Genomic DNA, 17157 nt, shown 5'->3' with positions numbered 1-17157 from the left:
ACATCACAACGGCTTTATAAAAGTATTATTTATCCTTGCAATACCTTGAGAGGTAAGCTTTGATTATTAATGTTATATAGCTCAATGTATTGTATGTGAGAGAAAGATATTTTCCCAAGGCTGTTCTGTAAATTTGTCTGAATGCCAAGTTCATATATATACATATTAAAAAAAAAAAACACTTCCACAGTTCACAAGCATTGCTTTACATTCCCTGTAACTAGTTGTGTTATATCCATCCACCTGGCAGGAACCTCTTTTAAAAAATTGCTGATTTGCCATGTTGCAACATGGAAATTTGGATCATGGCAGATGGCCTGTCAGAATGTCATCCAAGATGCAGAAAGACATTTTTGGGAACTCAAACCCATGCTCAGGAATTAGCACTGAGGCATCAAGGACAAAGCCTGGATAGATAAGTTGCTGTTATTGCAAAGTTTTTATGATGAAGTCCTGCTGACTGCAGGATCTAGGAATCAAGGCTGTTTACATACAAGAAATAAGGTGGTGGTTAGGACAAATGAAATAAAGCAAAAATATCCCCTCCCTCATCGCCTTCTCGGGGACTTGGGGGGAAAAAACCCTGTCAGCTCAGCCATAAAACATTTAGAGGAACCAGGCATGTTCTGCCAGTTTGCATGGGGCGATAAGAGTTTTAATCAATCCTGGGGGTGGATGGTGCCCTGATGACACTCCCTGAGCTGTTCACCAATTCCACCATTCTTGGAATTTATTTATTATTTATTTAAGACTGGTTTTATATTTTAATTGATTTTATCTCCTCTGTAAACCACCCTGAGTTGCTTTTTAACGAGATGGGCAGTGACAAATTTGATATATAAATAAAATAAATAAAATGTTGATAAATCAAGCAAAGATACTAGGAGGTAAACATAGGCCCTGAGAACCAAGGACATTTTAACAGCAACTCTCTAGAAAGGAACTATGGTCATGAAATACTCCCACTTTTTTTTTCTCAAAACCCTTATGGTCTTTGTAGTCCTGACCTAATTACCTCACTAAACACCTGATTTGCAGCTATAGCCAATCAAATACTTTGCTGCTGTATCCAATCACATATATATTCTAATTTTTATAACTCTGTATGCCAGAGTTGCATCCCCATCCATTTTAGGTTAGCCTTGCTGCCTCCGGTACTGAAAATAAACCATCTGTGCTTCAGTAAAATTGTGTGCTGGTTTCTGATTTTAAACAGACTCTTGGGGAAATTTGCAAGAGAAGTTTCTCCTACAGCAGGGTTCAAATTCTACATCTCTTATATGATAACAGGCTTCTTGCCGATATTAGATGTGTATTAAAAAGTGTTTTGATAATAGTCCATATCTGATTTTGGTTTCCTTCCTTCTGGCCTTGCCAGTCTTCACTGCTGTTTTGAGAGACTTTGCTTCTCCAGTCCTGTCAGCCTTTTCAGGTAGACCACACTTGGAAACTAAAGCCATGAATACTAAATGAATACTAAAACTACAGGAGAACTAGGGAGGGTCAAGTCTGAGACATTTTCTCAAATTACATTTCTGCTTTGGACTCAGATTTCTCTTATCTGACTATTGTCTTGGTTGTGGCTGTTCCTCAAAATTATTCTCACAGGCCATTACAACAGGGTTCCTCAACCTTAGCGACTTGAAGATGTGTGGACTTCAACTCCCAGAATTACCCAGCCAGCATGGCTGGCTGGGGAATTCTGAGAGTTGAAGTCCACACATCTTCAAGTCGCCAAGATTGAGGAACCCTGCATTACAAGTTCTAAGTCTCCCCTTCTCTATTCCATCTCCCCCATCTGTTACAAAAACCAACAAGCAAACAAACCCACAGTATCTGGGTATGTGTGTGAGAAAGAGTTGCAGACGGCAGCAGTAAGAAGCAATACTGTCTGCATTTTCCTGCTTGGTTGGCAGTTGTAATAGTTGATATTACAGCATCAAATCTCCAGGTTAAAACCAGCCTTTTGCTCCTTCCCCCGCCCCCAAAACGGCCTTACTAAGGCTCCATTTCATTTGGCAATGCTGGGAATGTGGGTGGACACACACACAGTTACATTCATACATGTTGCTAATCAAGTTCCACCCTTGGCAAGTTATTAAAATAAATCATAAAGCAATCCATTTGTAAGCATATAGAAGACAATTGGATAATTACAAGCAGCCAGGATAGATTACTTCAGGACAAATCACGTAGAACTCGATTTCCTTCTTTGAGAAGGCAACTGGTTTAGTTTGTAATTAAATTGCAGGAGTAGGATACTACTTATTTTTATTTGGAAGCGTTTGTTACCTCTTTTTTGTTTTTGTTAAAAAATAATCACAAAGCAGGGATCGTTCTCAAGCTCTACTGGGCCTCAAATATCAAGACAAACACTTTGATCTTGGCTTGGCATTCTCCTGGCAGCCTTTGTAGTTCCTGTAATATATTCTTGGTAGGCTGTTCTTTCTAATAATGTAACTAAGGCATTTTGTACCAGTGGCAAGTTCCAAGCTTGGCTTGAACACTCCTAGTGCACGGATCACTATTGTCAAGTTATCCCTGTCTAACCTCAGCTGGAGTGGTTATCCGGACAGATTTGGAAATCATTCTTGGCTGTGCAGGCCCCTTCTATCTGTGATGGATCTAGAAGATTTCCCTTTCCCACCATGTACTCTTAGAGGGAGTGAAACTTTCTAGAGCTGACAACCCTCCTCATTGTTGGGCTTCCAGTCAACAGCAGCAGCAGCAGCAGCATCAACAACAGGGCTTCCTATTAATAGTGTTTTGGTTTTTCATTTTTCTGTATTGCATTCAGACATAGATCTAGGGCCTGGGTAACTTCTCCTAATTCAGATGATAGAAACAGAGTCAAATGATGATACGTTATCCTAAATGGCTATTCCTGTTAAATAGTAGGGAGCCCCATGGCTGAGTTGCTGTGGGTCTGCTGCAGATGATGCACTGCAACTGGTTTTTAAATTAATTGTGGGTATAGGCCAAAGTACAATACTAAATGGGTTTACTCAGAATGGTCTCAAGGCAAGGACTGAATAGGATCTCTGGTGTGCAACCTGGAGAACCACCTGGTTTCAAGCAGCTGTTTAATTGTGAAGTTAGATGTGCTTAGGAGCTGAAGGAAATGATAAAATAGTTTAGGTGAAAGCTGGTCCATTATAGGTCAGCATGGTCAATACTATGTGGCAGGAGCTATCTAGGATTCTGTCTTCTACCCTGCTGAAGATACCAGCAGTTGAATCTGGGACTTATTGTAATATACCCCACAACTCCTGAGTGGCTCCTCCTCCATCTGATGCTCCATCTGAAGCACGTCAGAATGAAAAGCTGAACAACGCAGAGACCGTGGGCTGGGCGTTGGGAAGAAAGCCAGGAGAACTGCCATTTGGGAAAAGCTGACTCCATCCTACCTGGGGGATTTGGAAATGGAGATAGGAAAGGTATTCCTTTGGCAAGCCTCTCGATTTCACTGGGAGCTAGGTACGTGCTTCAGCATCCTCACGCCAACGGTCAACATTTGATCCAAGCTGCTACATTGTACATACTAGAGATGGCCAAGTTGCTCCCAGTTCATATCAGTCATAGCTTGCAAGAATGGCAGTGCCAGGGTGGCACCTTCCTCATATCTGAACAAGACCTAAAGGAAGTGTGTGTTGTTTTGCACTTCTGAAAGAGACCCCTTTGTGTTTTTCTGCCTTCCCAGGTAAATCAGTGGCCTCTCTTAGAAAGGCAAGGGGTGCAGCAGTCCATTCAAGTTGATATCTTTTTGAAAAGACATATAGGTACAGATACAGATATCCACATTTAATTCCTAGGCCGAACAAATGGCAAATATCCTTTGTAACTGCAGTAAGATCCCCCTGCAGTCCAGCTGCACTCTTGGTGACTTTGTGGACATGCTCACGTTACTTTTTGGCAGCAGTATAGAAGTGGTTTTCCATGTGGCTTACAAACCGAGATGGCTTTGCTCCCACTGCACAGAAGCCCAAACAAACCACATTACAACTTAGCCTGGCATACAAGCTTGGTCAGGAAGAAAGCATTGGTGTCTCAGAAGTTTAATTATACTGAAAGGAATGTGTAGTAATCTCTGTTGTTTTTTAAAGACAGATAGTACTTTAGATCCTATAGCACATAGAAAAGAGGAGGTCCATATCATAGCCACCATCTTGACTTTTTGACACCCCCCAGATGCCCATCACCTAAGTTTAGCAAATTCAAAGTACTGTTATTAGCAGTTATGTTTTAGTAGTTACTAACAACCAGCCTTTAGTACTAGTGATCTTCTAGCCATCAGTATTATAAGTCAAAATATTATAAGGTTATGTCTTATATCGTACCGAGCCTTGGTGGATATTAGATCTTCACACTGGATCTGGACATATAGAAGGTGCAAACACACCACATTCACTCCCTCCATACATCCTCTGTGGCAGGCATTACAAACGTCCAACTATACACCTTATTTAGTTTCACACTCATACAATATGCATAGAAAAGATGTATTCCACCTAGTTGTATGAATGCATGTTATCTGCATGCCAACTTTACCTTTCATACGTGCAATATACCTGTATAGTAAAATGTTTTTAACCAAAGCTGTGGCATCTAATTAAATATTATTGCTTTTCTTTTTTGCACAGTGATAGCAATCAAATTGCTACCTGCGTTATAGAAACAGAGTTCCTATGTCGCTCTTAAGAATGTTACAAGAAACAGCTAATTCAGCCTTCACAGAAAACCAGATAGGATTCTCTGCCTCACTCCACATGCTTATACATCCTTAGCTGAGAAGCATCTCTTGATTCTCCTGTCTAGGCTTCAAACTGAAAATATTCCTCTTCTTGCCAAGCCTCTGTTTGTTGTGAGTCCTCCTCAGACACATCTGCTCCAGCATTATCCCTTCCACAGCTTGACACCTGCAAAAGCATCTGCTCTGTCAAGGTGTGGAGATAATGGCACCTGTTTTTCAGGTGGTCCTGGGTCTCAGAATGAATAGAAAGAAAACAGATAGCGGCTATGGATTGGTATCATTGCAAAGGTGGCTTGGCTTTTGATGGTTGGCATGGGTTAGATTTGAGTGGCTTCAGAGGCAGCGGTTGAACCTCAGGGAGGACAGAGGTCCAGGCAGTTGTGTTTTCATGTCCCCAAATCACTTTAGCCTACAGGAACTGAATTCTGTGATGGATAATTTAAGTTCTTAACTGAATCAGAATTATCTTGCAAAGACAATCAAAGAAAGTCTCCAGCTTCACCAGCCCCTATGAATTTGCAGTGGGAAAAACACTCATGTTGGAGAACAACATAGAGAAGGGTTGCCTCATACAGTGATTTCACCTGTGCACTATTACCAGGTTGCAATGCAAATATGCATTGGGAATTTAAAACAAAAACAAAAACATTTTGTGTTTTTCTCTAGGCCAGCGTTTCTCAACCTTGGGAACTTTAAGATGTGTGGACTTCAACTTCAATGGCTGGCTCTGGAATTCTGGAAATTGAAGTGCACGCATCTTAAAGTTCCCAAGGCTGAGAAACACTGCTCTAGCCACGAACTCTTCTAGGCTTCCAATTGAAAGCACATAACCCCAAAAGAAAACAGAAAGGAGAAAAGTATGAATATGAGAGAGGTTGCTTTGTTTCCTTTAGAGGAGACATACCTACCTGGACCAGGACCACCACATGTAGACTTTCCCTTTCCCACCCTTTTGATTTCAGAGTCTCCCCAGGAATGAAAAAGAAAAAAATTCTCCATTGGTGCCAGAAGCATTCTATTTTCTTCACACACACAAATATGTGTGAAACTTCGGCATCTGCTGGCAAGGAGAGAAGATTTAACCACTGCATGCATTGGTCCTTCCTATCCTCCAGAAGCTACCTGGCCCAGCCACTGTTGTTTTTCTGATCTCTCCCTGTCTTAAGTCTTGGTTGCTGCAAACCTAACCTTTTGGATAAACTTTTCATTGTCCCAACCGTAGGAGCCAAACTGGTTGGATCATGGAGCTGTTGTCCACCCCGCACAGCATTGAGATCAACAATATCACGTGTGACTCCTTCCGAATTTCTTGGTCAATGGATGTTGGCGACTTGGATAGAGTTACCCACTATTTCATTGATTTGAACAAGAAGGAAAACAAAAGCTCCAACAAGTTCAAACACCGGGTGAGCCACTAGAGTGATAAATGATGGCCTGCAGGGTGGGGCGGAATTTGTTATGGCATCTTGTCTGTCCTTGATAATTCCTTCATCTCATAGCTATTTTTACTCCTGTTGGATCATGCTGGCATAAGTTCTTCTTAGAAGCAACCCTTGCCAGTTGGGAGCCTTCCAACCTGGTCTGTGTTGTATTGCAACTCTGGTGGAAAATGCTGTGCTCATTCTTCCTAAAACTGCTTTTGCTGCATTTTCAGCCCCACATGTATGCAGCCCTCTACTGCACAGTCCCATGCAGATGTGTTGAATGATAGTTGCCATCATTCCTAACCAGCATGACCACTCTGGGGATGATAAAAGTTTATTTATTACTGTGATTGATATGCTCTCAGTTCTGAAAAGGCTCTGAAGTGTAGCCCTAAAACATCTGAATAGTATTTGGATGAAGAGTACGCATTATAACCTAATTCTTCCTTGGAAGCCTCCATGGGCATTTCTCTACTACAGTCTGAAAGTGGTTATTAGTGATTCTTCCAGCCCAGGGAACTATGGGAATTGTAGTTTTCTAAACCAAAGTTAGGGATTTTTGAGACAGAATTTTCTCATCAGGGCTGATGGCAACTGGAATTCCACAACATTTGTATTACACAGGTTGCTTTTCTCTTCTAAAGGAGAAAACCTTGAAAATAAATCTGGCAAAGAATCATTTACAGTTTGTGATATTCTCTGTGGAAATTTACCAGCAACCGTTAAAGGTAAAAAACGGGGAGCAGGACAGAGAAAGACAACAAGATCTGTTAAACTTTGACATACCAGAAAATTGGGCTTGAAATCTCTTCCTCATGGTCAAGCCCATTATCTAATTTCCAGTATGGGTAAACCAGGAATGATAAGATTCAGTCCTTCAACTGAACTACATTTCCCAGGGCCCAGGTTACTAGGAATTACAATTCAACACCATTTCGGTATTCATAGATTTGTTACTCCTGATTGATCTCAGGCATAAAAGAAATTAAAATTCTTTTCTCTAAATGAAGTTGGCTGACCCTGGAGGGCAACTTTGGTCCCAAATGAACCCAAACACGGCTACAGGACATGCTGGGAAAGGAAATCTAACTTTCCCTGATCCTGAGCAAGGATGTGTAATTATAAAAGCAGTTTCAAAATGTATCTGTCCACAGCCAAAGGATCAGTAAAACAGCATCTTTCTGAACAACCGCAGAAGAGTCATGTAATCAGTTACTTACGTCTTCTCCCTCTGAAATGGAGTCACTAATTTTGATGCTTTTGAATGGGGTTAGTTGCTATGGAAATGCTATTTCATGTTTAACTGTTTTTTTTCCTCCCTGCAGTTAGATGGTTCCCCCTGCTTTTTTTGCTGGGCTCTTGATTCTTCTGTATTTGCTGTTGCCACAGAAACAATACTGCACTGCAGAGGAACACTGAAGCCTGTTGGGGTGGCCACGTTCTCTCTTAAAAGCAGTGCTCCCTCAAGAGTTCTTTCTCGTGTTCCATCAGTCCACCCACTTCAGAAAAGTTCTTAAAAAAAATTCACAGTATAGGGTACTTTTTTCTGAAGTGGTCAACCTGTACTTGGTATGTGCGCCTGTGTGTGCAAATGCACACATTACATGCACACTCCTCTTAAAACATGGTACGTTTAAAAGAAGTCTAAGCTGAACCTTTCCCTTTGATGCTTTAGTTTTGCATTTGTAGGAATTTGTTTTATTTCCAATTTTGCATGGAGGTGCATTTAAACTTTTGCACTCCAGGGAGAAGTTTAACAGACTTTATGTTATTCAGGATAAATCTTGGGAACTGGTGAGAATTAAATAATGCATCAGTAAGAATGTTGGGAGCATTTGGGGGACTAGCGATTTTAAACCCTGAATATATCACTCATCATATGATATCAAATGAACATATCTTCTAATATGATGCAATAAACATGAGTTTATCACTTGTTTTTTTTCACCTAACCCAAACTGGGATCAGCCTGGAAAGTGGGATGCAGAAAATATAAAGCCATTAAAATATTTCCATTATTTTACAGGAACATATTACTTTACTCATGAAAAATTACTGATGGTAATAAATATTACAGTGATCTGCAGTAACAAAGTTCATGTAATGAGTGTGGTAATTCTCCATTCTTTTAATTTCCCTGGTGCTTTCAGTCTGTGAACGTGTCAAGCCAAAGATCCTGCCGATGATTCTCAAACAAAAATAAGAGCACTCTATTTACATCATGTGGGAGAGTCATTCTTCAACACAGTGAAAAAGATACTAGTGTGGAGGATCAAGCAGTGTTATTCCAAAATATTTTGGATTTTTTTTTTCCTGCTAAATATTTGCACCACCAGATAACTAGAGATAGTCCCCGGGGTTAAGAACACCCAGGTTACAGACAACCCATAGTTAAGAACAGAGCCTCTTGTAGCAAAATTTGAATTAAACACACAGTGATTCAAGTTAAATTTTGTTTATTCATTTATTCATTTATTGTATTTATATAACTGCCCATCTCACGCAAAGTGACTCTGGGCGGCGTACAACAATTAAAAAGAATACATAAAAACAATTACAAATAAAAAAACTATAAAAGCACATAAAACAGGGGATAAAATTAATAAGGGAGCCATCGCAAAATACACAATGGTTTGAGTTCATTACACAATACTACTTATACAGTATTATACAATAATACTGTTCTGGCTTACATAACATTCGACTTAAGGACAGACCTTGGGAACGGAACTTGGTCTTAAACTGGGGACTACCTATACACACATTTTTGAATGCAGGCCAGCAATATCTAATTTAACTGGTGCCCTTAGATGTGTTGGGCCAAAGGTTATGCTTACTGGGAATTGTAGTTGTAGTAGATCCCAGATTGGAGAAGACCAGTGAAGACACTTAACCAGTCAAAATCATCTATTAAAAAAGGATGCAGGAGGGCCATCCTAACAGGATATTTTAATTCCTGTCTCCCCCAAAAGAGGAAGCATTTCAGGACAATGTTTGTATGTCCCATGTCCATGTTACTTTAAAAGCACAGAATTGTGCTTTACCTTTAGAGAAATTTAACAGACTGATTTAAACATTTAAATCTATATGCCTAGATTTAACTGAATTTAATGGAACTTGCCTTATGAGTCAGCTTCTTATTAAATAAAATACACTGTTAACCAACCAGTGAATAACTTTTTGCAACATCCCTGAACGATGGATACTTAGAATGGAAGACTTTTTAATGGATCCATTTGTCTGTGAGCAAAAAGGAAAGGAAAGGCATGGCAGGTTGGTAAAAGCTACTTAAATATTTACAAATGTATACATAATATAGAAGTATTAGTTGGTGTTAGTCATAAAACAGGGCTTTTAAAAAACAAGTTCTTTCTCCAGTATCTGCATGCTTATTTTTAATTTTGAAGGTGAGGACTACATTGAAATATAAGAATAGGGTAAAATAAGACAGGAAGCCTGGTTGGCCCCCCAAAATGTTTATGGATACATTTATGCACTGGGTGTACATCAGGAATTCAAGCTCTACGGTATAAAATATGTTTGGACGATTTGCACTAACCCTCTGGAACCTTTACAGCACATTTTGGATCTTGAGTTCCTTAGTAGTAGCCAAGATTTCCTAATTAGACTCTTTCTAAATTAAACTCTTAGAAGTCTTGAGCTGTAGTAACTCAGGTGTCAATTTGCACTTATACCTGGAGATCATCCTGGTGCATGGCCCATGAAGTGCCATGCCCACTGGCTCTTGAGTCAGACTTTTGCATTTAACCGTATCCATCTCTCTTGGAGCCACCAAGGAGATCATTGTCATTTAGCGGAGCATTCCTCAAAATGAGATCTGAATTAATAAGAACAGATGCTTGCCCGGGCATGGTTGTCAACCAGTGTTGAGCCTCTCATCTGCCTGACTCCCTTTTCTTTTCTCACGCTGTTAAAAAGAGAGCTCCTTTCATCAGAAGGAGTGGAGGAACCACTGCCAATCTGCTGGCGGTTAAACAAAACAACTGGATTGGTGCACCTGGATTCTTGCTAAGATTATTAAGTCTAACGCACAGTAAATGAAGCCACTGAGATTGTGCATCTAGAAACAACAGTGCCTTCTTTGCAGAGTAATGCAAAGAGAAAGGAAGGAAAGGCGAACTGGTAACTGAATTGCAAATTCCGCTATCCGTTTTCCACTTTATTCCTGAAGAACGACTGTAGGTTCAGAGGCAGAAAATAATATTATCACAATATAGCAGGGCGGAAAAATACTCAGGACCAACAAGGGCTTCTTTGGAAGCATCCGTATGGTTGGCGAGATCTTTATCTTGCTTCTCTATCAGAAATGGCACCCAAGACATTCATAACAGATTATTTAGAAAGAGCACAGACCATCCTCAAAGGAAGACAGCAGTTATTATAAACAAATGCCCTTAAAGATGGGACTGGTACAAATTCATTGGCACTGAAATAAATATTTAGATTCCTGATAAACAGAACCAGAGTGGACATGAACCTTTGCTAAATATAGCAAAGTGTCTTATAGCAGATCAGACTCATTTATTTATTGTATTTGCAAGATTTATATCTTCCCTTTCACTCAAGTGACATTTGGAACAGGCCTTCTTCCTATTTTCCTAAAACAACCACATCGGGTGGGTTGGGGGCAGAGAGAGACTGGCTCAAAGTCACCCAGAAATTTCTGTAGCTAAGAATGACCTGAACCTGGACCTTCCTGGAGACAGTCCAACACCTTAACCACTATACCACGTTGGCAGCATCTTGGACAGTAAATAAAAGTGCCAAGGGGCCAGAAAGCCTAACTCTAACCCCTGATTTTATTGTGATCTATGTGCTTGACCGTATCTGGTAGAGAACCCATAGAGATGCTCTCAAAATTCAGGTGTTCTTTTTTTTTTTTAATAGTAATTTTATTTAAAAATTAGAAATATAACAAAATTAATACAAACTAAAAAAAAGAAAAGAAAAAATAGAAGGTGCAGAAAAGAAAAAAATAGAAAAATAGAAAAGAAAGAAAAAATAAGAATATAGTAAAGAAAAAGAAAAGAAATATATAAAGAAATGACTTTCCCCTTCATCACAAGTATAAAGGATGTTTTTGAACAATGGACTCAGAAGTTAATTTTAAGAGTGTCTGCCTCTATAGATAAACTGTGTTTAAAAGATGTTATGGAAGAGGAACAAGTTTTACTGGACAAGATTGTGACTGATTTGAAAGTGGATTTAAAAATGACAGGCTAAAGGAATGATATGGGAAAAGATGTTACACTGGACATACAAAAGAAACCAGCTGATGTCTTAATAATTAAAAGGGATATACAAATTACAAACCAAGAGAGCGACCTGGATAATCCTATATTGGATTTACAAAAGAGACTTGTTAAAGCTTTGAAGAAGAGACAAAAAATGAAATGAAATCAGTCTATTTTTGTATAATTTTGTATAATTTTATTAAACATGACAATTAAAAAGATAACTAATATGAACTAAAAACATAAAAGAATGAAAAGAAAAAAATAGAAAATGCAGAAAAGAGAAAAATAGAAAAGAATAAGAATATAGTAAAGAAAAAGAAAATAAATATATAAATGACTTCCCCCTTCATCATAAGTATAAACAATTTTAGTAACTTATCACCATTTCTTAATATACAACAAATGATCTCTTCCCATATCTTATCTCTTATCTATAAACAAATCTTTGAAGCCTCATCGTGCAGTCCTAATCAGCAAAAATCCATTAAGGGTTACTAGAGATAACAACATATTTATTTTAATCTTGATCAAATAAACCAACTTTGTATTCGTTTCTCTTTTAACAATCTTGATCTTTAATCCCTTCAAATTCTGTGCTAGAACAGAATTTCTAGAAAACTCTGCTAGAAAAAATTTCATTTTTTCTTTGTCCCTTGTCACAAAATCCTTCAAAACTGTAACAAGTCTCTTTTGTAAATCCAATATAGGAAAACTATCCAGGCCATTCTTTTGGTTTGTTATTTGTATAATAGGGATATTTGTATATCCCTATTAACTATTAAGACAACAAGTTTCATTTGTATATTCAGTGTAACTTCTTTCCCTTATCATTCATGTAGCCTGTCATTTTTAAATCCACCTTCAGATCAGTCTCAGTCTTGTCCAGTAAAACTTGTTCCTCTTCCATAACATCTTTTATACTCAGTCTATCTATAATGTCAGACACTTTTAAAATTAACTTCTCGGTCCATTGTTCACAAATATCCTTCAACATGTCCATTGTTTTTTGCTCCATTCTGTATTAGTAAGTCAAATTTAAGTGTTCTTCTCCTTTAATTGTAATTTTTAGTTCCTTCTGGTTCCCTCTAGTGTCCAGTCTTCAAAGTCCCATCCTATCATTTTTTTTTTAAGAATTCAAAACAACAGCATTTTCCCATGGGGAGGATTCTTATAATTAATTTCAAAATCTTATTTCAAATCCAAACCCTTAGTCCATTTGTAGCTTCCCAAAATCAACATTCTAATCACCCTTTTGCTGTTTATTCAAAAAAAAAATTTTTTTGTTTAAGTCCTTAAACTTGTATTTAAAACTTCTTTCGCTAAGGATTGAAGGAAGCTCACCTGGTGCTCTAAAACTTGTCATTATGAAGGTTCCTAATAGTTAAAAAGCAGTTAAGAAACAATTTCCAAAAGTGATTAAGAAATGAAGCTCAGCAAAACTTATGTCCATATAGGCTATGTTACGGCTGTGAGCTTGGTTGAAATCCCTCAACTCCCTGCCCCTTGACTGACAAGTCAGTCTCAAAAACCTCAGTTCCTGCAGTCTACTCATGAGAAGCAGCTATCCAGAGTACAAGTGGGTGATATCATGATCTCTCCTTTTTCCAGAGAGACTTTGCCCCTCAGAATTTGCTGTCTGGCCCTCGATCTCCACCACAATGCCATCCCTATTCCTTCAGGGACATCTGGTTTGCCATGAATCCTCATCAGAAGTCAAAATAAATCAAGTTCTAGGACATTATTTGAAGGGACTAAAGATCAGGATTGTTAGAAGTAAAAGGAAGGAATAGAAAGTTGGTTTATTTGAACAAGGTTAAAATAGATATGTTGATATCTCTCGCAACCCGCCATTGACTTTTGCTGACATTAGGACTGAAATGACAAGGCTTTAAAATTTGTTTATAGATAAGAGTTGGGATATGGGAAGAAGAGATTATTTGTTGTATTTTAAGAGAAGGTGATAAGTTACTAAAATTCAGGTGTTCTCATCCAGGAGCAGAATATCCTTTGACAAAGCTGCTACTGGACAATTTATGGCTTTAAAAGTTAGCCAGCACTTTCCACTATATTTGGAATGAAAATGGGAGCCAATCTAGATTTTTCAACAGGGGTAAGAATCAATCAGTTCTACAGATCCTCCCAACAAATAATTTGTCTCATTGATTCAGGACCAGGATAAGTTTCCAAGTGCTCTTTAATCGATTGCATGGATATGAAGGTGGTTTAATCAATTGCATGAATATATGCAGGAGCCAAAGATTTATAATGGAGGATGAGTTTCTCTGAAAGATAAGACTATTCATTTTCATGAAATGCACAGCCCCTAGGGACAAGGAGTGGGATGCATTAGAATAGTTTCCCCCAGTCAAGCCTATATCATCAGTTGTCTGGGGGGCACAAGGTAAGTCATAAAACTTTACATCTTTAGGTTTTTACAGTAAATTGTAATGATCACAGAATGCCTATTAACAAATAAGTATCCTTGGAAAAAGTGGGCTTTTGTTTCTATCATGGGATCCAAGTCACTTAACAAAGTGACAGATGGGATGTAAACCACAACAGGTTGAAAACTGCTGTTTTAGATGACACTGTCTGTTCCTGTTTGTTCTGTGGATGGGGAATTCTAGGAGTTGAAGTCCACACATCTTAAAATTGCCAAGGTTGAGAAAGACTTCCTATAGGATGCTGAGGAGACCCATCAGGTCTAGCCAATGTCCTGCATTAACTAAGATGGCTCCAAAGAACTTGTTTTGGGATGTTCTAAAATGACCAGCTGTTTGATTGTATTGCTCAGGGTTTTCTTGGGAGAGAAGCAGATGTGGAAAGGATCAAACATTAGGAAATGGAATGATTCCATTATGGAGAATGCAGGACTGAGATCAGTTAGTGGAGTCCCAAAGATTCAGCACAGCCTTTTTAAAGTTTGGAACAGGCGCATGACCCACTTCCACTTTCAACCATTGCAGTGTTGGGGAAGGATGCCTTAAGGTGCCCTGGCCCTGCAGACATCTGCTTGGGGTGAAGAGGGAGCAACTGAATGTCAGAATGTCATCGTGCAAATGATACAAGTTATATAATTCACATGATGCAAATTATTTTATCCTTGTCACTCATGTGATGGTGTCATGACACTTGTGATGTCATTGTGGCTTGTCTAGATGTCCATGTGTGGTTTCTCTAGACCCTCTTCCCCTTCTCTGTCAATGATCTGGTGATGTTCTAACAGTCTTGGTCTAACAAAGTCCATGTCCCAAATAGTTGGGTTCCTGACAAGGCTTGGCTCTTTTCTTTGCACAGGATGTCCCTACCAAGCTGGTAGCTAAAGCAGTGGCCCTACCAATGACTGTGAGAGGTCACTGGTTTCTGAGTCCCAGGACAGAGTACAGTGTGGCAGTGCAGACTGCAGTGAAGCAAAGTGATGGGGAATACCTTGTCTCTGGATGGAGTGAGACTGTCGAATTCTGCACAGGGGGTGAGTATGCAACAGAAGGCCTCGAGTGCCAACCCAAGAGCAGATTTGCCTGTCTACCCTGGTAGGTTTTTCACATCATGTCAGGTGGCAAAAACATTCTACCTAACCAAGATAATCCACCATAACATTTTCTGATGAAACCATCAGCAGTCCCACATAGCCATTACCACCAGATAGGTTCCATAGCATGTCTTGAATTATTGAGGTTTTTTTTAAAACTTATTTTTAAAAGGAATATCTGCTTTTTGCTGGTGAAGTTTTAACCAGGCATGTGTGATGCTGTCCCCTACCCAACTGAAATCAGCTTGCTCCATCTTCTGGTGTTAAGGCCAATGAATGCAAAATCTATTGAATAATTGGTGCATCACCAACACTTCATTTTTAATCCTGTGTTTCAGAAGGATGCATATTTAATTTGGTGGATTAACATTAAACGTACCAGGTGACCTTGCATTGTATTTTGGGTGTTCTGCATTGCTTCCCCATTGACTTAGCTCCCTCCACCATCTCACCTCTGGTTTATGGAGCCACAAGTCTCTTGGTTCAGTTGCTCAGTGGTTTCTTGGCAGAGAAAGGGCTGCACGATTGAACTTTACTGCCCCACCCGTCACCCCTGTTTCCCAGTTAACTGTCCTGGCAAAAATAAGGTTTGTCATTCATGCAGCCCTTTTTGCAATTTCCAGTTTAAACCCCTCACTGTTCTCTCTCTCTCTCTCTCTATATATATATACACACATACATGCATGCATAATTTTTATTAAATATTTTTAAAAAGGAAGATAAAAACTAACACAAACTAATGTAACATAAGGAAAAGAAAGAAATCAAAGAGAAAGCTAAAAGTGCAAGAAAGGGGAAAAAAAGTAAAAGAAAAATAGAAAAGAAAGAAAAAAGATTCCTTACAGCAGTTATAAGTACAATCATAAATTTACCTCTTAATTCTATGGTTATAACATAGCTCTATCCTACCTAATCATCAAAACCATAAATCATAAGTTCATTTTTTCTCTTTTACACAATAAGTCCATAAAGGGTTTCCAGTCAGCAATAAAGGTAGATGTTGCCTTTTCTCTGGTCAAAGAGGTCAATTTGGCCATCTCAGCAAATTCCATCATCTTCACCAACCATTCCTCCATTATGTGCCGAATCTTTCCATCTTTGTGCATACAATAATCTCGCTGCAGTTATCATGTACAAAAACAAAGTTCCATGACTTTTTTCCAACTGTTTGTCCATCAATCCCAGAAGAAAGACCTCTGGTCTCAATTGTATATTAATCTTTAAAATCCTCTGAATCAGTGTGTGTATTTGAATCCATCTAGCTTTTTCACACCTCCACCCAACATGGTAAAACGTCCCTTCTTGTTGTTCACATTTCCAACATAAATTTGAAGTGCCTTTACGCCTCAAGGTTCTCTCAGGGTTTTCATTCATCCCTTGGGGCAGGGAGTACATTCTCCCCGTTCACCTGGCAGCAGGTGGCTTGCCTGTAAGTACTTGTGTCATCGACTTCGGAATGCCCTTGCTGCACACCAGAGCCAGCCGTGTATGCAACTCTTGGACGTTTTCAAAGTCAAGGGATTGGGCAGAGAAAAACCACTTGTTTGGGCTGGCTGAAAGACAAGGCCCAAGCTGATGGGAATGGAAACAGGCTGAGGGGTGCTGAAAAGTGGAAAATCCAGATTTCACGGCGCAGCAAGCGTTGCTGTGTAGGAGGGAAAGGGTGTGCCATCTCAACACACCCAGAAGGGAGAAGTGATAGGGAGGGAGAAAAACCACCTTGGGGCAAAAAGCAGCAATGAGAAGGGGACATGTGGAGGAAGGGGGAAGAAATTTGCCATGGAGGAATCCGGTGAAAAACCTGCTTTAAAACACCTGAACCTCTTCATGTTCCATGCAGACTACGCTAAAGAACATTTGGCTCAGCTGCAAGAGAAAGCGGAACTCATCTCAGGGCGGATGCTCCGGTTCTCTGTTTTCTATCGGAATCACACTAAAGAGTATTTCCAGCATGTCAGGTAAGGATATGCAAAGCCCCAATCTCCGTGAATGGGGGGATCCATTGCAATGGCAACTACCACCCATGTTTGCCATCCAATTGTCGGTTGTTGCTCATGCAAATTCCTCTCCTCCTGACAGTTAGGATTAAAACATGGCTGGGAGGTGGAGACCAAGAGAAGTGAGTACTCCAAGAGCTAGATTTGGCCCAGAAGCTTTTAGTTGCCAATTCTGTATTGTAAGATCTAACCCCCA

At 39.4% G+C, this 17157-nt stretch overlaps 1 protein-coding gene across 1 annotated transcript in view; it reads left to right on the top strand.

The window, feature by feature from the left end:
• PHYHIP (phytanoyl-CoA 2-hydroxylase interacting protein) overlaps positions 1 to 17157 on the top strand; it is a 39366-nt gene that overhangs the window by 20748 nt on the left and 1461 nt on the right. The window contains exons 2-4 of the mRNA XM_088151943.1: positions 5973 to 6156; positions 14730 to 14904; positions 16805 to 16922. Coding sequence (XP_088008069.1) covers positions 5992 to 6156; positions 14730 to 14904; positions 16805 to 16922 — 458 coding nt within the window. The 5' untranslated portion in view covers positions 5973 to 5991. The remainder of the gene's footprint in view (positions 1 to 5972; positions 6157 to 14729; positions 14905 to 16804; positions 16923 to 17157) is intronic.

The sequence above is a fragment of the Python bivittatus genome, unplaced genomic scaffold (genome assembly GCF_059951505.1).
Source record: "Python bivittatus isolate LINGU-HERP-01145 unplaced genomic scaffold, Pbiv_v1 ctg000680_np1212, whole genome shotgun sequence".
Lineage (NCBI taxonomy): Eukaryota > Metazoa > Chordata > Lepidosauria > Squamata > Pythonidae > Python > Python bivittatus.
Note: the sequence above shows the minus strand (reverse complement) of the source record. Positions and strands in the feature narration are given on the sequence as shown.